This window comes from Anabrus simplex, chromosome 1 (assembly GCF_040414725.1).
Source record: "Anabrus simplex isolate iqAnaSimp1 chromosome 1, ASM4041472v1, whole genome shotgun sequence".
NCBI lineage: Eukaryota > Metazoa > Arthropoda > Insecta > Orthoptera > Tettigoniidae > Anabrus > Anabrus simplex.
The window spans coordinates 996,381,034-996,402,737 of record NC_090265.1 but is presented as its reverse complement, the minus strand read 5'-3'; the positions used below and the strand labels follow the sequence as shown (position 1 = coordinate 996,402,737).

General features: G+C 38.8%; 1 protein-coding gene across 1 annotated transcript in view; it reads left to right on the top strand.

Moving 5' to 3' along the window:
* LOC136875488 (inner centromere protein) overlaps positions 1–21,704 on the top strand; it is a 283,305-nt gene that overhangs the window by 238,505 nt on the left and 23,096 nt on the right. Inside the window, exon 12 of the mRNA XM_067149035.2 lies at positions 3,593–3,776. Coding sequence (XP_067005136.2) covers positions 3,593–3,776 — 184 coding nt within the window. The remainder of the gene's footprint in view (positions 1–3,592; positions 3,777–21,704) is intronic.

Genomic DNA, 21,704 nt, shown 5'->3' with positions numbered 1-21,704 from the left:
TACTTTCCTCTGATCTTTAGAAAAGTTAGATGTAGTTTTCACTGTAGCCATGCATACACGATGTAAAATGCCCTCATTGTTGATAAACTTACCATAATAGGTACCGCTTTTTACTCACATATTAGAACTCCTTTTTTCCCCACTTTTACAGCCAAAAACAGTAAAGAGGGGTCAAATATGTGATAACCTCATTTTGTGCAGCGAACGCATGACTTCTAGGCTACAAAGAGCTATAAATAGTATGTGTAAACAGTCTATACTATTATTTAACAAACTTTTGAATGTATTTGAGTTATACTGCCTATTTTCACCGGAAGGCAGTATTTCTAAATGTAAAAAGACAATAAATGGTGAACACGCCTTTTAGGCCTATGGTACATATAAAAGTCTGTTTTAGTTACTCGTATCACGTCATTTGTTACGTCTCATTAATTCCTCTGATAAGGTTGATGTCAGGAAGGGCATACGGCCGTAAAAACTCACTACAACGATTCGTCTCAGTTCATACTTGACCCCGTTGAAAAAAGGGATACGGGTATCGTATTGTCATATAATTCAATATTGATACAAAATAACTTAATGGCCAGTCATTTGTCTCTGTCAGTTCAGCAGTAGGCCTACCACACAGTAAACCTGATCTCTGCTTTCATTTGAATTATCGCCTTGCGCCGCCAACTTTTCTGCCCTGCTACCGGCGTGCTGACATTCCAAGTGACATCATCTTCCTTGCCATCTCGTCTAGTGTTGGCTACCGAGTGCATGATTCAAAGCAGTGTATCGATTCATTCAAGTGTCCGAGTGAATCGATTCACAGGAACAGCAAGCTCACGGCACACGATTCAACTGACTCACAGCGGACAATGTTGAGTGGCGGCCTCTTGGCTCACTAGCAGGACACTGGACATTAGCGGGGAGCCGAGCTTTTGCTGCAGCGAGACATAGTGAATCATGGCACACTGAAAGAATCATTCACAATCATGGCTCAGTGAAACACAAGAGACACACGACTCCTTATCGGCACACTGGACACTTGCGGGGAGCTGAGCTTCCGCTGCAGCGAGACATACAGTGAGGCATGGCACACTGAAAAAATCGTACGCAGTCACGGATCAGTGAGACACAATACACACAGTTCTTTATCGGTACACTGGACATTTTATTTATAGACAAGAAAAGTGTTCCACCTATCAATACTTATTTATTGTGAATGAATTATTACACTAGTACCAGTCTCGGCCTATCATGGCCATCATCAGCTAGTACATAACATTTATAGTCATTAGACAAAATTACTAAGATGTTACGTTAGATCATCCGGATGTCTAATGAAGAATGGAAGTAAAATATATTGCAGTATTGTTATGTTAAAATATTCGTGATTAAAGGTGGTGGTGATGGATACAATAAACTAAAACCTATTTAGTGTACATGGATATGAGTACATTAAACACATTAAAACATATAGGCCACAGTATAAAACACTTGAAAAATTATAACACATTAAAACATAGTATATATTTTAAAAACGTCTGTTAAAATTTGAGTTCATGTTGTGTAGCACTCATTCTTCAATCTTCTTGTGGTTGTTGTATTAAGTGACCGTCAAGAATGTTCTATGGCTGATATACTTTATATTGATGTATTGTAAGAACTCTCGTCTTTTTTGGGAAAATTGAGTACTGTACAATTCAACTATTGATGTACTCCAGTAGGTTTTATACATACTGCGAGACAGGGTTTGGTTTTAGAGCAGTTGGTGGCGGCACCTCTCTTGTCTATGCACGTTATGTGGTTATTGTTGTTGTTGTTGTTGTGTACCGGTATGTTTGGAGACTTGCTGTGTTCTGCTACTAGTACGTACATTCTCAACGATCACTTAATACAACTAAATTAGCACAACACTACACCTTTACTCCCTTAATTGTTATAATGTAAATATTTTTAAACTTTTTATTTTCCTATGATTGCGTCAACTGTTTCTCCAGAGCACCACTGCCGAACTCTACTATGTTAATTTTAGGCATTGGTGCTGACTTTTCATCTATAAACCTATATGTTCAACCATCACTTTTGTACAACTATTTCCCATACTTAATTTTTGTATGTGTATTAATAATATGTATTAATTTGTACATGTCAACTACTAACCAGGTACCTGATTTTTTACCTTGAGGTGATAATTTGACTGATGATGCCCTCAATGAAGGGCGAAACATGTCTCAAGTGGAATCAATAATAAATTCCTAATTTATAAAATTTATATGTATTGAATAGGTGGAAAAAACAAACCTTTTAGCATCCTACATTTCTCTATGGAGTCGACAACATAAGATGTTACCATCTTACGGCGGAAGCTGTACTAACTCGTATAGAAAAACACGCTAACCAAACAACGATATATCGTGGTTGGCACTTGACGCGTACGTACGGAACAGATTCACAATTAAGTATTTATTTTCCACCTAGTCTATACAATGATTGCTTAAGGCAATTTAATGGTTAAAAGTGGTACATGTTTGGTATTTTATTAACATCTTCAGCCACATAACACTGTTTAGATGAAAAATATATAAAATTGACAAAGTAATGCTTAAGAGGAAAATAATAAATAAATAATAAATACTTAATTGTGAATCTATTGAAGTGCGATACGGACCATGAAACTGATTTTATGTAATACATACGGAACAACGATATCTTCGGGTAAAGGTACAGCCCCAGCATTTGCCTGATGTGAAAATGGGGAAACCACAGAAAACCATCTTCAGGGCTCCCGACAGTGGGGTTCGAACCCAATATCTCCCGAATACTGGATACTGGCCACACTTAAGTGACTGTAGCTATCGAGCTCGGTAACACTCATTTTGTTGATGAAGATAATGATGTAACACTGGTGGGTGGCTTAATATTTTAGAAAGAAATCTGGTATCATCTGAAAGTGTTAGCATGCTGTTTGTACAAACGGAAGCAAAGTGGCTAGGATGACATATCTGTCAACTCAAAATTGCTCGCAAACTGATATCCTTTGTGGTGGTGGTTTTTTTTTTCCCTTAGCCTTACTTGATTCTGGCACGTCCTTACTTATCCATAACAAAATTCCAATCACCACCTGAACACTACAGTGTGATACACACTTATTCCTGTACACATCATTCTCTGACAGTTGCCAGTTCTGCTAACATCATTTGTCACCAAAAACTGATTATCAGGTGCAGGGCAATTCTGACAAATTCATAGCGAAACTGCATCTAGCCACTTTGCTCTTCTTGTACAAACAGCATGCTAACACTTTCAGACAATACCAGATTTCTTTCTAGCATATAAAGTCATCCACCAAAGCATGTGTAGTGATCTCTTTCTTCAAATAACAAATATTGTACTGAAGTCTGTTTCATTTGGGCAACCCTTATAGTTATGACATAGAGATGTTATAAATTGTTTCAGGACTTCAAGGAATCCAAAAACTGGGTAGCTTATTTTTAAATTTGAGGTTGTGAATGAATATTGTTTCCTTCGACATTTGTTATTCTATTGTTCTTATTTTGGAATATTTAACTTTGTTTATATGTTGTTTTACCTGCCTTCTTTGTAGCTGGAGTGCAAGACAAAAGTAGGCAAAGAAAATCTCTTGAATTACAAGACACCACCATCTAAAACAGGAAATTCTAAAGCTCCACTAAAAAATGCAAATGATTATGGCATAGATGATGTAAATTCGGATGATCCCAGTGACAGTGAAGATGCACCTAAGAAAACTGTACCAAAGTGGGCACAAAGTAAGTGATATGTGTTATCATTTTTTTATTGAATGAAGTAAGTAAATGGTTATTTAAATTTAAGAATTTCATTTTTAAGTCTGTATTGAACTGAGAATAATAGATAAGTAAAATTAAAAATCCACCTTTCAGTACTAATAATAAACTAAATAAGTTGTAACATTTACTTGGAACTGATTTCGACGCTGATGAGCGTCATGTTCAGCCAAATATGAGAACAGGCAATCATAAATATACATATCATTATATCAGTGCACACATATACACACTCAATATGGGACTTAAGATGCCCCTAAAAGTATCTGGAGAATAAAATTTCAAATAATCACAATTTCAAAATTTTGAAGTCACGATTAGAATGACACTTAACACAACATAATTCTTTTCACTCAAGTTAGAACTTTGAAAGTATTGAGTTTGACTTAGAACTGTAAGATACTCAAATAAATAGAAAGTCTTGTCATAAATGAAAAGTTATACAAAGGTTGAACCACATATAGAGTTTCTCTGTAAATATGACAGTCACAATTAAAATGACACTGAATTATTTTACTGGGACCGGGCGAGTTGGCCGTGCGCGCAGAGGCGCGCGGCTGTGGGCTTGCATCCGGGAGATAGTAGGTTCGAATCCCACTATCGGCAGCCCTGAAGATGGTTTTCCGTGGTTTCCCACTTTCACATCAGGCAAATGCTGGGGCTGTACCTTAATTAAGGCCACGGCCGCTTCCTTCCAACTCCTAGGCCTTTCCTATCCCATCGTCGCCGTAAGACCTATCTGTGTCAGTGCGACGTAAAGCCCCTAGCAAAAAAAATATATATTTTACTCGAGATGGAATCTTGAAAGTCTTCAGTTCTACCTGCAAGGTAACCCTTTGACCTCGAACGCTTGGAACCGCATGGACCCATGCTTAGAATACAAGCAATCATATACAGAACAGTGGTGTGCATCATTTCCATGCAAAACGTTGCATTCTACCTCAAGTAACATTTTAATAGAGAGAAACAAAGTAACAAGATATCAGTACCAAAGGAAGGAAATTATATGTAATTTAATGGCATCAGTGTATCATTACATTTTCAATCAGCAGCGCCAAAAATTATCTGCTTAAAGTACTTACAATAGTGCAAAACACTCATATACAGCAGTACCACACACCTGAAAGTGCTTATATTAGTCCTCAAAGTGCAGATGCGGTCTTTCGATGAAGTGGTTACAGGAAAGTGGGAGAGAACAATGTGCACACCTCACTAAAGCCATGTTATCACATTCCATCACTTTCGCATTCACGCAGTCCAATATCAAAAGCCACACTAATTACATTTTTAAATGATGATGTTGGTATGTCAATGTCATAACCTGGCTCTCGCCAAGCATATTGCAACATAGGCTTATACGTAGGTGCAGCAAATTGATTGTAAATCACAGAGTGAAGTTTCATGATGAAATAACGATCATGTACCTTCACTTGTGGTTTGGCACCTTGTAGTCTTACAAAATCAGTAATCCTGATATAGAGTTTATATTGCCAAAAGAAGTAAACATCAAGGGGTTGGCAATATTTTGTTGGTTTTGGTGGCAATATTTTCATCGTAACATCTTTGTTTGGAAAACTTGCATCTAGAAGCGTACGATCTCTATGACCTGCCTAGGAATCACACAACAATAGGCTCTTTTCATTTGTTACATGTTCGCCAAGGACTGAAGTTAGAAAATGTTTCATGTGTTCTTTAGTCATTTTTCCACTTTTGCTTGCCTCCATATGAATGTTTCGTGGACAGGTTGTTGCAAGTTTCTTTAAAATATTTGGAACGATAGTGCCTTATGTCTCTTGAAAACAGATTTACAACTTGTTTGCTTGTCTGCCTGCCATTGATAAAGCAACATCAATTGTGTAGCTGTGGGTGGAGCGATGTACAGACTGCAACACACTACCTGTAGTTTTCTCTCCTCTGTAGGACAGTGTTGATGCTGAAGACATTTCATACTGGAATTGACTTTGGTCACTGTTCCAAACATTACCTTTCTCCACACCCCCCTCTGTTATAAACATGTTCACTTCTTCCACAAACTGTTGTCTTCTCACATATAATATTATCGTCTTCTATGTCCTTATGTGTGACAAATGTAGTAATATGCCTGGATGAAATTCCATATTCAGCCTTGAGATGGTCGATAAAGGAAATGGAAGCTTTGAAATTGACCAAGCCAACCATTTTAGCTCCTTCTAGTGCCCACATCTGCAGATGCCAGTAGTGAATTGTAGATTCATACCTCCTTGCACCATCAAATCGCGATATTACATACTCTTTTATAGTTTGTAACTGTGACAGTCTGTTTCCTCTGAAACGAGCACCTGCTTCTTGTTTCCTATACACGAAATTTAGAATTAATATGCAATTTGATTTACTTTTGATGCACTTATAGCGCTTCATTAGTTTGCTATAGGAATTGAAGCCACGATTCTAATAGTCCTCATAAATGTTCTCTTGTATGCTGTCATCAATATCTTTTAATACACTGGACCTCATCTTTTTGGGTGGAGAGAGAGCTCGTACTCACTTTGACTTGACTGTTCCTGTTGCTCTGGAGATGAACGTCGTGTACTGCTTGAAGAGCCACCTTCAGGTTCAGGTTCCTCCTGTCCTTCAAAATCCGTATATCTATCCAGCGTAACGTCGTGTGTTTCTGTGTCATTGCCATTATATTTCTGAATTATTATGTTATATAATATATCCGCGAACTCCATATCCTCGGCCCCGATGTAATTTCCATATTCAGCCTGTCGCAACTTGGTCCATAATATTTGGACCACATGCATAGGATTAATTCTCTTCATGATATCACTGCACTGTACACAGTTTACACAGTAACTCGCTTCCGAGCACTCCAAGAGACAAATACGTACTGTAGCTATACCACTCACGCAACTGGAGCACTGGTTAGTGCAGCTACACTATGCCACCGTCTAGTGGCGCTAGCAGACAAGTGCAGGGTTTTGCATGGAAATGAAGCACACCACTGTTTTGTTTATGATTGCTTGCTATTTAAAGCATGGTTTCATGCGGTTCTGAGTGTTCGAGATCAAAGATGTCCCTTGTTAGATTAGGAAGATTCTCATTTTAAATAACCGGTCTTGTCACAATTGATCAGAAGCAGAAATGATGAAACATGTATAAAATTTGTTTATAAACATTAAAAGTTTTTCAAGAATAATTTTAAGAGAAACTCAATATGTGGTTCGACTTTTGTATAACATTTCATTTATGACAAGACTTTATTTATTTGAGAATCTTACAGTTCAAAGTCGAACTCAATACTTTCAAAGTTCTAACTTGAGTGAAAAGAATTGTGTTGTGTTAAGTGTCATTCTAATAGTGACTTCAAGATTTTGAAATTGTGATTATTTGAAATTTTATTCTCCAGATACTTTTCGGGGCATCTTAAGTCCCATATTAAGAGTGTTTATATGTGCACTGATATATTGATATGTATATTTATGATTGCCTGTTCTCATATTTGGCTAAAGATAACTCTCACCACCGTCAAAACTAGTTCCAAGTAAATGTTATAACTTATTTAGTTTAATACTAGTATTGAAAAGGTGGATTTTTAATTTTACTTATCTATTAGTAAATTGTTGTGCAAGTTGTTTAGTTTTAATTGTTCAGACTAGCTTTTGTAAGAGCCAGGTTCCTAACATTTTGTTGGTTGCTATTGAGGGCATGCAATGTTTTAACTGACTTTGTTTATAAGGGTAGACCAGAAACTAATGCACCACAATTTTTTTTTTTAACAATTATTTATTGAAGGCAATGAAACTTGTACACAAGAAAGAATTATTTTTCTTCTACACACCCTATTTATCCACGTAATCTCCTTCGTGCTCTATGGCTTTCCTCCAGCGAGACATAAAGGTGTGTATGCCCTGTCAGTACTACTTCTTGTTCTATTCATGAAGCCATTTCTTCCCTGTGCAAAGCACTTTTCGTCATCCTCAAACTGTCTCCCACGAATGGCATCATTCATTGGCCCAAACATATGAAAGTCTGAGGGATCTAGATCAGGGCTGGAGGGTGGATGGGATAACATTGTCTAACCCTGTTTCATGATGTGTTCCGACGTCCTCAAACTTGTGTGAGGGTGTGCGTCATCATGTTGAAGCAAACGATCACCTGGGTTGTTATGGCGTCCAAGTCGCTGGAAGCGCTTCTTGAGTTTGGCATCACATCAGTGATTATGACACCATCACAGTCCCAAAACCTTACGAGCGGAAGCTGTTGCTTTGAATTTTTTTCTTCTGTGGATTTGAAACACGCGCCTGCTCGGGTGTGAAATCCAGGTTCCATCATCTGTTACAATCTGGGACAAGAAGGCTTCCCCCTCAGCATCAAAACATTGCAACAACTCAGAAGAAATGTTTTGTATTTCTCCGTAAGACGGCACAGAACCCATCGTGAACACTTCTTTGCATAATCAAGAGTACTGATGATTACACCCACACTTCCGATTGTCAGCTCCCATGCCACTGCCGACTCGTTCTGCGTCGGTCCTCGCGAATGAGCACATCAGCACGCTGCATCTTGTCAGGTTTGACAGCCATGTGTGGCCCCCAGGACCGCTGCAAATCTTGGAGCTCTGCTGAACCTCTTTCAGATGGTCTTACCCTCTACTACAAGATATTAGAATCATTCCGTATTGACGGTTTTCACTTTACAGAGGAAAAAGATTAAGTGTATCCTCGTAATTCAATAAATCATATAATTCCATCATTAGATGGAGTAATCAAATTCAAATATATTTAGACTCTTTTGAGCCATCTTCAGCGGAAAAGGGGGGGGGGGGGGGCGGTGAAGTAATTTACAAGCTAAAAATGTGCCAAAAAATATAATGAAGGAACACATGAAAAAACAAAAGAGAGACATGACGGAAATAAAAACAGCAAATATATAATATTTATGTCATCATATGGAGCGATAAACAATTCACTGAATTTTATCGCAGGTATTGTTGATGACAATATTCACTTTGCTATTTACAGTTTTCTTAGAACAATATCATAAGTATGCAACAATTGGCTACTTTCATTAATTTGTATAGATAGTCGCATGCATTATTTAGTTCGGTGTCCTACTGTCTTCACATTTTGTGGTAATATACTGTAGTGTATAAACTATAAAATTACAATATCTATTGCTGTTACTACCCTGTTTTTATCTTTCACAAGGCTAGACGCCAGTATGTTAACGATGTGAATACTAGAAAAAGTATGTGGCTCCTAGGTTTGAGTGCTGACTCTTGAGATTTAGAAACATTTGTCATGGCCTGTATTAGAGGCTGGACAACATTGTGCCAAAATTAAGCTGCAGGCTAGAGAAAATTGTCTTTCATCAGTACACTATTAAGAATGGGAAAGAGGTGAAGTACTTGCTTTCATAAATTGAATATCCCAAGTATTCATGCAAGAAAAAGGAAAATCAAGTGTTCTGAAGAAAATCTGGATTGTTATATCCCTGGTAAAGTGCCTTCCACTCTTCCCAGCTTACGAATGAAGACAATGAGAACCCTCTTGCTTGCATCTGCACATAGATAAATAAACTTTACCGAGATCAATAGCTGCAGTCGCTTAAGTGAGGCCAGTATCCAGTATTCGGGAGATAGTAGGTTCGAAACCCTCTGTCGGCAGCCCTGAAAATGGTTTTCCGTGGTTTCCCATTTTCACACCAGGCAAATGCTGGGGCTGTACCTTAATTAAGGCCACGGCCGCTTCCTTCCCACTCCTAGCCCTTCCCTGTCCCATCGTTGCCATAAGACCTATCTGTGTCGGTGCGACGTAAAGCAACTAGCAAAAAAAAAAAAAAAATAATAATTAAATTAACTTAGATATTCCTTCTTAACTATATAGTATGAAACACACTCAAGCATAGAGGCATCAGGAAGGCTGACAGATCCCGCCAGAAGCTTTTGCATGTGTTGTAGATTCATTTTAGATAGTTATGAGCAGTTATTATATTGGAATACCTAGACAGTGTGGAGATAATACCTTCAGCACTGTAAAACTTAATTAACATATTCTTACAGAAAGTGCAAGCTTTTATTTGATGCATGGTTTAACTCAGGGTTTTGAATACCCCAAACCGATGCATATTCAAACTGTGAGACGTTGAAGAAAGAACTTGGCAAATAACTAAAGAGTTATTCACTGCACCTGGAGGGGCAAATGCATAAAGGGAAATCCTTCTGGGCAGTTACTGTAGCTTTTGACTGTTTACCAAACCAGTATTTGTGAAAGTTACCTGTAAGTGATGCCTTGTATGTCAGTCAGATAAGATTTTGTTGTTTATGCTTACTCTTAATGTTTGGTGAAGCTGAAAATGACTTACATACTGCTTGATATATTTTATGGGATGTGTTTGGTTGTGCTGTTAGGTCTTGTTCAGCACAGACAGAAGAATGATGCACCTTATTACGAAAGCCATCTTGAGCTGGCATTGAAGATGTATCAGCCCTTATATGTTATTTACATTAATTGGAAGGAAAATAATATCAAGAAACTAAAATTATTTTCAGACAGTACAACGTAAAATCTCACTCTGGTTGCTGTGTGCTTCATTACAGGCAAAAGAATGATTATGAAAACTATCTTACAGTGTATGTACAAAGAAATCAGGGAAAGCCAGCTGGCAATGAGGTTGTCAGGCCCTTTGCAATATTTACATTAACCAGAAGGGAAACTATCCAGTGATGTAAAAATCTCAGGTGATTACATTGTGTTGACCTCAGTGTGACACAGCTTTTTAATAGTTGTCCTCTTCCCCTAGATTATGGCCTCAATCACAGCTAAGGAGAGTGACGTTTGAGGGAGTTCAAATGGAACAATTTTATGGTGTGGGCTTGCTGCATAATAAAGAACGTGTATGCTTCAGAGTAACTTACTTTAAATTTTTAAAACGGGAGCTGCAAGAACTCAAGAAAAAGGAAAGGAAAATTCTGGTGCCGCAGAAGACTACTGATAAGACTTGGAAGAAGAGGAGAAATGAGGAGCTCTACAAGTACACTGAAAAGGTCACAGACACAATGCGGAAACAAAGGCTGAAATTCTACAGACACCTAGTAAGAATGGATGACAAACGGCTGACCAAAATGATCTTCAAATACGTCATGGGGTTAAAGGCCACCTCCAAGTGGGTAGAAGAGGTCAAGAGGGTTGCAGGAGAAGTTGGAATCACACTGCAGATGATGCACAGTAGAAGGAGAGTCAACAGTCTGAAATTATTTGAAGAGAAACCACTAAAACGGAGCAGAAACAAGTCATTTCCAAAAAGGAGAGAAAGATGAGAAGCGAAAGACTGAAGAGGTTTTGGAAAGAGAAGAAAGGCAAAGAAGCCTGAAGTTTTATGTGGTCCGTAGGTTGCCAAATTCAGTGGGGGGGGGGGGGGGGGGGAAGGAAAAAAGAGAACTTCCATGGGAGAAAATCACTAACTCGGTTATCAACCTGGATAGAAGCATCAGTAAAACAATGTTGCTTTTCAAGCACCTAGTATGCTGGGCAACACAAGAAGAGGATTGGAATGTAAAAACAAATTGGTACTGCAAGAAAAACATCTTGCGTGCAACCATGACATCCGATTCAAAACTCTGTGTGTTGAACCGGACCCCACCCTCGCGTAACTCTCCGTTAAACAAAACAAAAAAAATCAGCTGAATATAATACACGAGCACAAAACCATGGACCGTGACTGGGAAGGGCTTAAAGGCTAAGACCCTGAGCTGGAAATCGGGCTCTTAAAATACTACTAATGAGTCCAAATGCTACTCGAATGAAATGCAAATATGCAAACAACAAGGTTTATTCAGTCAAAGAAAATAAAATTAAAAAGGACTGAATTAAATTGAAACAAGAATAGAAATTGTGGCAAATACAAACGTAATTCAATCGCCGATCTTTGAGTAGTACCCACGACCATTCTCCAGCGAAGATTCCAACATGTTTTTAAAATTGTATTTTTAACTTAATGCAATTGCGCTGAGGGTTAGAACGTTACTAAAATCACCAAGGACAATTTCTTTGTAATTGCAGAACAAATTAACGAAGGTCACACTTCCCTGCGAATATATCATTCCTCAAGAAGATACAATTTCGTCCACCTGCATACTATTTTTTTTTTTTTTTTTCAACAATCCCATCCCCGTCATTATCCGCCCATGCAGCAAGGAACAAGCAAAAGTAATATTTGTTCCGAGAGCTCCATGTTAAAAAGGGTTAAACGAGCTTGTGCAGCAAAGACAAAACAAAATAAATGACTGAGGTCAAAACTGTGCAAACAACGTAGGGACCGAAGAAATTAAACATTTAGGCAATAAAAATAATATAGTAAGAGGCCAACACGGGCACAAAACTACAAGCCTCGAACTGGCACCAAAACACAGATAAAATGGAAATGAATAATCAAAACGGGCAATCGATATGACACATGTCTTCCAACACACCTACACACTCGTCCACACCGCCATACATTTCGGTACTGATGTGCAAATATTAGGCAGGCTGCTCAGATCCAACAGTAACATAATTTCGTAAATATCGTGACCCCAAAGTCACTCAAGGGTTATGCAGATGGGCACAGGAACGTGCGCATGGTGCATGCACGAAGAATACGATAACAAGACCGTGCAATACAACGCACCAAAGAATTCCCATCACGATGGCGATTCACACAAGGCAAGAGAATTCTCGCGATGACACAAACGGCAATCACAATTTGATGGTTAAGGCAAGCAAGAAGGCTGACACAAATATACAGTATACACTGGACCATCTCATAATCAAAAGGCATATCAACCAAGTACCAAAACTCTCACACACACACACACACACACACACACACACACACACACACACACACACACACACAGTCCATTCATACAACGGAGTAAACATTGCAAATCGAAAATAAGGGGGGGAAACAATATTAAATATCAGATAACTTACTAATACCTGGAGCTAACAAGGACTCAAACAAGGAAAATGAAAGGTAGTTTCAGATGCACTTAAGGGGACACTATAGTGAAATTTCTAAGTTCTATATTTTTCAATGAATTTTTTCCATGTTTTTTCTGCGGTGTAACTCCTCAGTTATAGTAATGCAACCAACTTTCAATATTGTACCTTTACAACTTTTTGAGTAGGAATTTTTTTACTTTCCTTTTACCAGCATCGTTAAAATAGTCCCTTGCATCACAATATTTTTCCATTTGACACCAAATTTTCCACAAATATGCTGTAATAGTTATGCCAACAAACATCAGTATCACAGTTTGTTGTTTAAGAAATATATTGGCCTGTAGAATTTTTTTAAATGTAATGTTTAATTTTTCTAAAAAAATGTGTACACACAAAATTTGGTAGGTCACAAAAATATTTAATCACCTTAAACAGCAAAATGCACACTGACATGTATGCACCAACTACTACTGTGTAAAATTTCACCTACATCAGACAAAAATTGCGTGATAAGGGATTATTTTTGTGAAAGAAATCATAAAGATTTTGCTAAGCCATAAAATGCAAAATAAAAATCTATGCAACTTCACTCACTTTAGAACTGTCCAACACAATAAGTATACCCTTCAGACTTCTTTCTTCTCTCCTCCAGTGATATTTTCATCACCTTATTCTTTTTCCTTAGCTCTTTGCTTTCACCTGAGCTTTTCCTGCTTTGCTGTAAGCGCCTTTGGTCTCACTGGTGACTGATGTCCACAGCAGAAATTGGTACTGGCTTCCGCCTGATGGACTGAAGGACTTCAAGTGTTCTAACATACCCCATATTGAACTCACAGCACTCACAATACCAGTCTGAAGTTTATTCCTAGTAACAAATACCCTTCTTTTGGACATTTGGACATTTATTCCAAAGAACACCGTGAAGGCTCTCATTTGGATTTTCTGTCTTCCCTTTTGTGCACATTTGTAGCAGTGCATCTGATGCAAGTCTCTGATATGTTGAAATTATTTTTAAAATTGTATCATCCAGATTACTACATCTGCTACTCAATGCTTAGATTACATTTGAAATCCAAATGAGAGAGACGTAAGAAAGGGAAAGCAGCAACTGGAAGGTGGTGTCCAGTAGAGCATGGGGCAGTTAAATGCTAGCGCAGCGTCATTTAAATGAGGAGCTGTGGGTTTTAAAATGGCAGCATTTAAAAAATAAAAGCATTTTTTGAAAGAACACACATCAGGGTATTTTTTTAGAGTTCTAAACCCAATTTTGATGTTTTCCTCGAAATTCATTAAATGTCACTATAGTGTCCCCTTAAATTGTTTAAAAACGTTCTTATAAGTCAAATACTCTGCTCCAATGTGCAGGGAAGCCATTTTTTTTACAGTCTCCAAAATAACAACCACCAAAACAGTCAAGGAGATAAAAGATTCCCAGGTGGCAAGAAGTTTGACCTTCGGCGACGAACACAGAGATGTCTGCCATCTCTTGCACACACATGGTACTCTTAAACTCGTATCAAGTGAAGTGGCAAGACACCAACAATAATACTTTGTTCAGAATAAACCGAACTGACATGTCGACATGATAATAGCCAATGCAAAGTGGCTCAGTGTCACCAGGTAGTATGCGTTACCTGTGCTGCTTTGCAGTGTCAAGAGGACACCTAAGACTTCATCAATGAGCTGATTGCAGGCCTTTTGAAATGTGGATGAATTGCAGAATGTTTAAAATCTCTCGTGTAGACCGCGTAACCAACAAGGAGGTACTCCGTCGTGCAGGAAATCCAGTGAGTTCCTAACCATCATAAAATGCAGGAAAGCAGCCAATTTTTGTCACACCTTCCAGCATGACAAGTACAGCTGGATACATTTGAATAAGATCTAAATATAGAAATAAAAACAAGAATTGGCATTACAAGAAGTCTGTCTGAAAGGGAAATGTGGATGTGGGTTGAATAGATACTTCTTGACATGAAACTGCTGACATTGGTTTCGCATCCAGTATACAGCTACAGCACTCTGATACGAGAAACACAAAATATGAAAATTTCCTCCATGATAGTTGTCAATCTTTCAGTAGGAGATGACACCAGATAAAGAATCGAGAGAAAGTTGCAAACTGTAGTCTCTCTTCAAATTTTCATCGACTGAAAGGGTATTAAATAAATCACACATTTTACAATTCTATTAAAACAACATACATGTTCTGACAGCAGTCAGCACAAGAGAGTAAGCAAAAGTTACTACTGTCACAATCAGCCACTCTCGCTTTGCAATAGGCAGTGTGAAAAATATCCTTGTACAGAAATCATCAGTGCTTTAGCATAATATTAAATATTGTTAATATTATTCTCAGGTAGCTCAGCAGTAAATTTATAGGCACAAATACTGCTCCCTCCCTCCTAGGCATTTATTCATCAATCTCCAGATGATTGATTTCAATTTTTAAACAGATTTCAGCAGCAGAAAGGCACATTTAAAAATATGACCTGTCTTTATATTTATATTGCCCTGGAAATGTCCATTTACATCATCAATAATATAGTAATTCCATGTGGCTATTACTAGCCTGGTGCAACCCTTGTAAGGCAAACTCTCCAACGAGAGTGAATTGCATATGCCATGAATGGGAAACTGCGTGTCATTGTAGTGGAGGATAGTGTTGTGTGTGAGTTGCAGGGATGTTGGGTACAGTACAAATACCCAGTCCCCGAGCCAGAGGAATTAACCATTTAAGGTTAATACCGCGGATCTGGCCAGGAATCGAACCTGGGGTTCTGTGAATCGAAGATGACTATGTTGACCATTTAGCCAATGGGCCGGGTATCATCACCGGTAAGAATTAGACTGGCCTGTTTAATATTCAGAGTTCAAATTTGGGTGAGGATTGGAAAAGTTTCTAAATGCATGCTTTTCTTTGGATAAAGAAGAAATCACTCCGACCCTGCCATAGGTGATGTAGATGTTGATTCCCATAGGGAACCTAAAATATTTGTCCTGAATGAGTAAATTTATAATACCAATATAATGGTCCGTTATTGGACATTATAAATTTTCCAGCTAACTCATTCTTGGTTGCCTGCGTTTCGCCCTCGTGTGCTAAGTTAGGCTCGTCAGTTGGGACTTAGCACACCACCCAAGACGCAAGGCTAGTGCATACCGTGGAGGCCACTGCATAGGCTATTTGAAGCCACCATCAGTGCCAATGCACTATGAGAGCTATGTCTCATTTCCAAAAATAGATGCCTGCCTGGCCATCAAATGATGTAGATGTTGATTCCCATAGGGAACCTAAAATATTTGTCCTGAATGAGTAAATTTATAATACCAATATAATGGTCCGTTATTGGACATTATAAATTTTCCAGCTAACTCATTCTTGGTTGCCTGCGTTTCGCCCTCGTGTGCTAAGATCAGAGTTGTGGTCGGTAAAAGTCCATCCTGCAACTTGTTGTTTTGCATGGCTTTTAATCTTATGATCATAAGCAATAGGGCCTCTTTGTACTGAAATCCAAAGCATAGTTCTGAGTTTTCCTTGGTGCTTTATTTTGTGTCAGAGTGTTGAAAAAACTTAAAATATATATAAGGTATTATATACAAACAAAACAAAGTACATCTTATGTCACAAATATATTTCACACAAAGTCTGCCCAGAAATGGGCAATAGCAATTCCCTTTTCAGTGGCTTGAGTCTAGTCTTGAAGTGTACAACAAACAGGGTAGGACGGACAGTCATAAAGATGTAGGGGAGTTTGTTGCTCCCCGCAATCGCAGAGGTCTGACTGATCTTTCAAATAACCCCATCTTTTTATGTTATCCTTGAATTTACCTACTCCACTCCACAATCGATTCAGTGCCTTCCAGGTCGTCCATTCCAAATGATGACCAGGAGGTGGAAATTCAGAAGGCACCATCCAGTCAGAAAGATGCTCCATTCTTGCTCACCACATATCACGACGTGCTGTTCGTGTTGGTTTATCCCAGAACCTTGGAGACATTGAGGAAACTTTTTTTTTTTTTCTCTCTTCTAGTGGCTTTACGTCGCACCAACACAGATAGGTCTTGTGGCGACGATGGGATAGGAAAGGCCAAGGAGTTGGAAGGACGCCGCCGCGGCCTTAATTAAGGTACAACCTGTGTGAAAATGGGAAACCAGGATTGCCAACAGTAGGATTCGAACCCACTATCTCCTGGATGCAAGTTTGCAGGCCAACTCGCCTGGTAACACAGTATTTCTTGTATGTTAAGGTCCGATCTAAGGTGATACCCAGGTACCTTGGTGTGAAACAATGCTCCAGTTGCGTACCCTCTCCTCGTCACACCCAGCTGCCTTGTAGCTTCTTGATTTAGAAGATGAAATGCACACACCTGGCTCTTAGCAGGGTTTTGCAGTAGCCAGTTCTTCTGATAATACACTGAAAGTTCAAGTGCATTTGAGAGCTGTACTTCAGTGATTTGAAAGTCGTCGCACTGGACCACTAAAGCCAGGTCATCGGCATAAATGAAGCTTCTTGTATAGGAAGGCCTTGGCTGGTCTTTCGTGTAGATGTTAAAAGAATTGGCGAGAGGACACTGCCCTGGGGAAGTCCATTCCGTTGATCCCTCCACCTACTGTACTTTCCTTGAAGCTTGACGAAGAACCAGCATTTCTGCAGGAGAGTTTTAACAATCTTCGTAAAGCCATAGTCTCTGGTGAAGTTATAGAGCTTGGTGAACAAAGTTCTATGATGCACTGTGTCGTATGCTGCTGTAAGGTCAACGAATTCCACTCCTGTGATTTTACGTCTTTCAAACCCATCCTCTATGTTCTGAGTTAAATTGAGCACCTGTGATGTGCACTTCTTTCTGGATCTAAAGCCCGCGTGTTCTGGAGTGAGATGTTAATCTACTTCAGATGTGAGGCGTTCGAGTAAGATCCTCTCAAATATCCAATATAGGTGACAAAGTAATGATATTTGCCTATAGCTGTTAGAATCTAATGTATCTTTACTTGGTTTCTAAAAGAGCTATCACTTGAGACTTCCTCCACACCTTAGGTATCGGTTTAATCTACAGGCAATTGTTTAGGAATTCAACAACCCACTTCCTTGCTCTGGAACCAAAATGTTTCATTTGTTCCACTCTCATATCATCCAGACATGTAGCCTTGCCATTTTTGGATTTTTTATGGCTTTCTCTAGTTCCTCTAGGGTGATATTGTTAGTGAGGTCTCTAGGCTCCTTGTCTATCTGGCATTCTATTTTAACTCTATTCATATAACCCCCTATTTTCTCCTTGAGCAAAAGTTGAGAGCAATGGTATCTGGGGACAAATTGCCATGTACAGGTGCTTTTGTGAAGTCATTACTAAGGTGACACTCTGGAGAAAAAAAATGATATTTTGGTCATTTTGGTGAAATTTTTTTATGACTGAAATTGAAAGGATTGAGTCACTAAGTTATTCCGCTGAATTCAAACAATTTATCACTGTAATAATGCTTTGTTTGCCAGTCCACACACAGCAGAAATGGGCGTGGCATCTGCTGAACTCCTTTGTTAGGTAATGATGTCATTGTCATGTTTCCATTCGATCAAATGTGCCTGTTCTTTGTAATTACAAATCCAGGGGATGGTCCAGCAGCCCCCCTCCCCCCCTTCCCCTCCAATATATTTATACAAAGTCGAGCTGTAAGATCTAGGTACCATATTTCTGAATGTATAAAGCCCGTTACAGACTAAAATTTTATTACTCAACTGTCATTGAGCAACATTGTATGCTATTATTGGTATTCATGATGGCACTACAATAGTGCCAACGACTATAAGTTTTGTTATTCTTGTATGTTTCATCTTTTCTGCAAGTTCTGTGGTAGTAGCCAGTCTGTTTACTTTTGTGAAGTACGTGCGCAAGTAACCTCTTGCAGCTGTGTATCAAGATACTATCATTATTGAAAGGTAGTGTGCTGTAAGAATTGATAGTTTGTATACAAGGGAATAAGCAATATGGGTAAACATAAATCAGCCTTATCTAAGCGACAAAATGCTAGACATTTGATAGGAAAGAAATGGGGATCAGCTATTGCCGAACAGGAATCTCCATTGACACCAGAGACAAAAGGTCATGAAATGTTATCGGAAGCAGATTGTTCTCATCGTGAAAGTGTCGCATCAACTTCAAGTCACGTAAATCCTGCACCTATAGCCAGCCATCATCATGACGACAGAAATTACAGCCCCCATGACTTCGACTCAGGAAAAGTTGCATTGTGACAAACAAGATGCGGGTAAATCATTTTCAAGGAATTGAGTATTGTACCAGGAAAAGTTGTGGGCAAAGGGCATGAGTAGGACCTCAGGGAGTGGAACTGGGTTTTGGAGCCGATACAGAGAAGGATAGTCTCGCAGAGCGAATAATAGATGGTAAATAATTTTTTTTCAAAACAATTTATTAATTTCTCACCCTGCGGTATGATTGTTGACTCAAAATTTATATTGAAATTAAATGTTGAAAATAATCTTCTTGAAAAAAAAAATGGCATAAATATCATTGGTTTCAAAGTCTTTCATATGTGTGAATTTCCACCTAAAGTCTTTTTAAACCTAAGCACACTTTTATAATGGTAAATGGATATGAGAAATTATTAAAAGTTTTCAGTTCTCAGTTCGTCAATCTCGTTATACAGCACACTTGAAATCCTACAGTCTTTCTACGAGAAACGAAATTGAAATTAAATTTATCACTTTTGAGAAATTATGGAAATTGTTCACACGCAACACTGAAGTTTCACTGTTCAAAATAAATGAAGAAGTTTAGTCAGTTTGTTACTCACTTATGACAAGAACTGTTGTTACCAAATGTCGAAAGATGGACATCTGGAATGTTCCATGTAGAACCAGGATCGGCGATGTTGACGTTCCCGATGAGGTGATGACAGCTGGAACTGTTGAGTTTCGCACACGAAAATTCATTTAGTGCGACTGGTTATCACTTACACTGTTGAACACTATTTATGGCGTATGAAGAATCACAGTCCTTTCTGTACTAAATACTATTTACAGTCGTTATTGAAACGTTCTTAATCACACAGTTCACACTTGAAGAAAAAAAAAAGAAAGCAAGTCGATAAGCACAGTCTGTGAACACAGTCATTAAGTTAGATTTTCTGCTAATCCTGTTATATTAACTCAGAAAAGTTCTTACTTTTTTATTCAAAATATTGATGTGACGTGAATAAAGAAATATAATGCAATACTCGAGAAAAAAAAATAAGTTCTGGTGATTCTTAAGTATTAGGCTCTGTAGAAGTTTAATGTTACTTGACGTTGCCTAAGTCCACACGTAATGAAATAGTTAATATTTGTACTCCAATAAGTTCACTCGTGTTACAGTCTTAAATGTCTTTTTAGGATTATATTGTAATCGCGATGCGACATACTAACTGCAGTGCGACGTCCTTTATCGGCGATAGAATTTCGCGTTCTGGAGATACGACGAAAGTACTTCTACCGTGACTGCGCGAACATACTGTACGCGGGCCGGTCTCTTCACTATCGCACTCACACAGTTGTCTGCTTGTCCTTGTACGGTACTGTACTGTACTGCACTGGTTTGCGGGCTATCTGGCCTTGACATATATAGATACCAGCGCAGGGAGGGGTGGCAGCTCTCTCTCGGCCATGTGACCGTAATTACGTAATTTCGTTGAGACTTTAAATTGTTATAACTCAACAACCGTTTGATGAATTAATTTGAAATTTACAGGGATTAACTTTTATGATGTTTGCTATAATTCAGCGTTTGTCCCGTTGAAATTGGTTAAGGTGTTAAAAAGCTGTTAAAAGAAAAATTCTTTCGAGAAATATCTCTAGGGGAGGTGAGCTTCGAGCGACAGGTGACGTCACTTGACTCCGCCTAGCGTACTCGTAGGGTCTGGCACATACTGGAACATTCTTTACATGGATGTTCGTACGTCGGTCGGATCTTTAATGCTGGAAATAACATTTCTTTCAATTAATATGGACCAGGACCTAGGCCTTCCTGGTACATCTTCCCCTTGGTTGGACGAAAAGAAAATACGCAGGATTTTCTTTTCCAGGCTTTACTCTTCCTGTGGTACATATTGTTTTAAATTGGCTGAGTTATAAATACCCTCGAAAGTGCCGTCCAATCTTACAATTTCATAAGCCCCGTTTCTCAATACAGTGCGGATACGGTAAGGACCTACGAATAGTGGACAGAACTTAGCGTAAATCCTTCTCTCAGGGTTGGAAGTAGCTGGTCTCCGTATTAAAATAAGGTCTCCAGGATTCAATGGTCTTCTGAACTTCCTATTACGCTGGCGTCGTTCTCTGATGGCGGCTGCATGTCTTAACCTGGTCAGCGCGTCGTTGATCTTGACTTGCTGCGGCACAATAGCATTTGGTAGGGCTGGTAATATTCTGTCCCAAGGTCGCTCTGGTTTTGACCCGTGATGTAGGCTGAGAGGAATGTCATTAGTAGATTCATGCACAATAGAGTTCATAATTTTTTGCATTACTGGCAAGACCTCGATCCACTTCCAGTGATGTTCACTGCAATAAATCCGACAGAATTTCGCGAGTTCTCTCATTATTCTTTCAGCAGGGTTAGCTTCCGGATGCCTAATAGAATTCATGATATGTCGAATGTTGAGTTCTTCCAAAGCCTGTTGGAATTCTACGGAAGTGAATTGCGTTCCGTGATCCGTTAGTAGGTATTCAGGCTTTCCCATCTCAGGGATGATGTTTCTTTTCAGCCTCCTTAAGATGTTACCGGCGTTAGCTTTCTGGATAGGCAATAGCATAGTATATTTGGAAAAGACATCCACAACTACAATGACATGTCTGTTCCCCCTGGTCGCCTTTGGCAAAGGGCCGTACAGATCGATTGCCATTATTTCTCCGGGCTTTTCCGGGATCAGCGGTTTGGG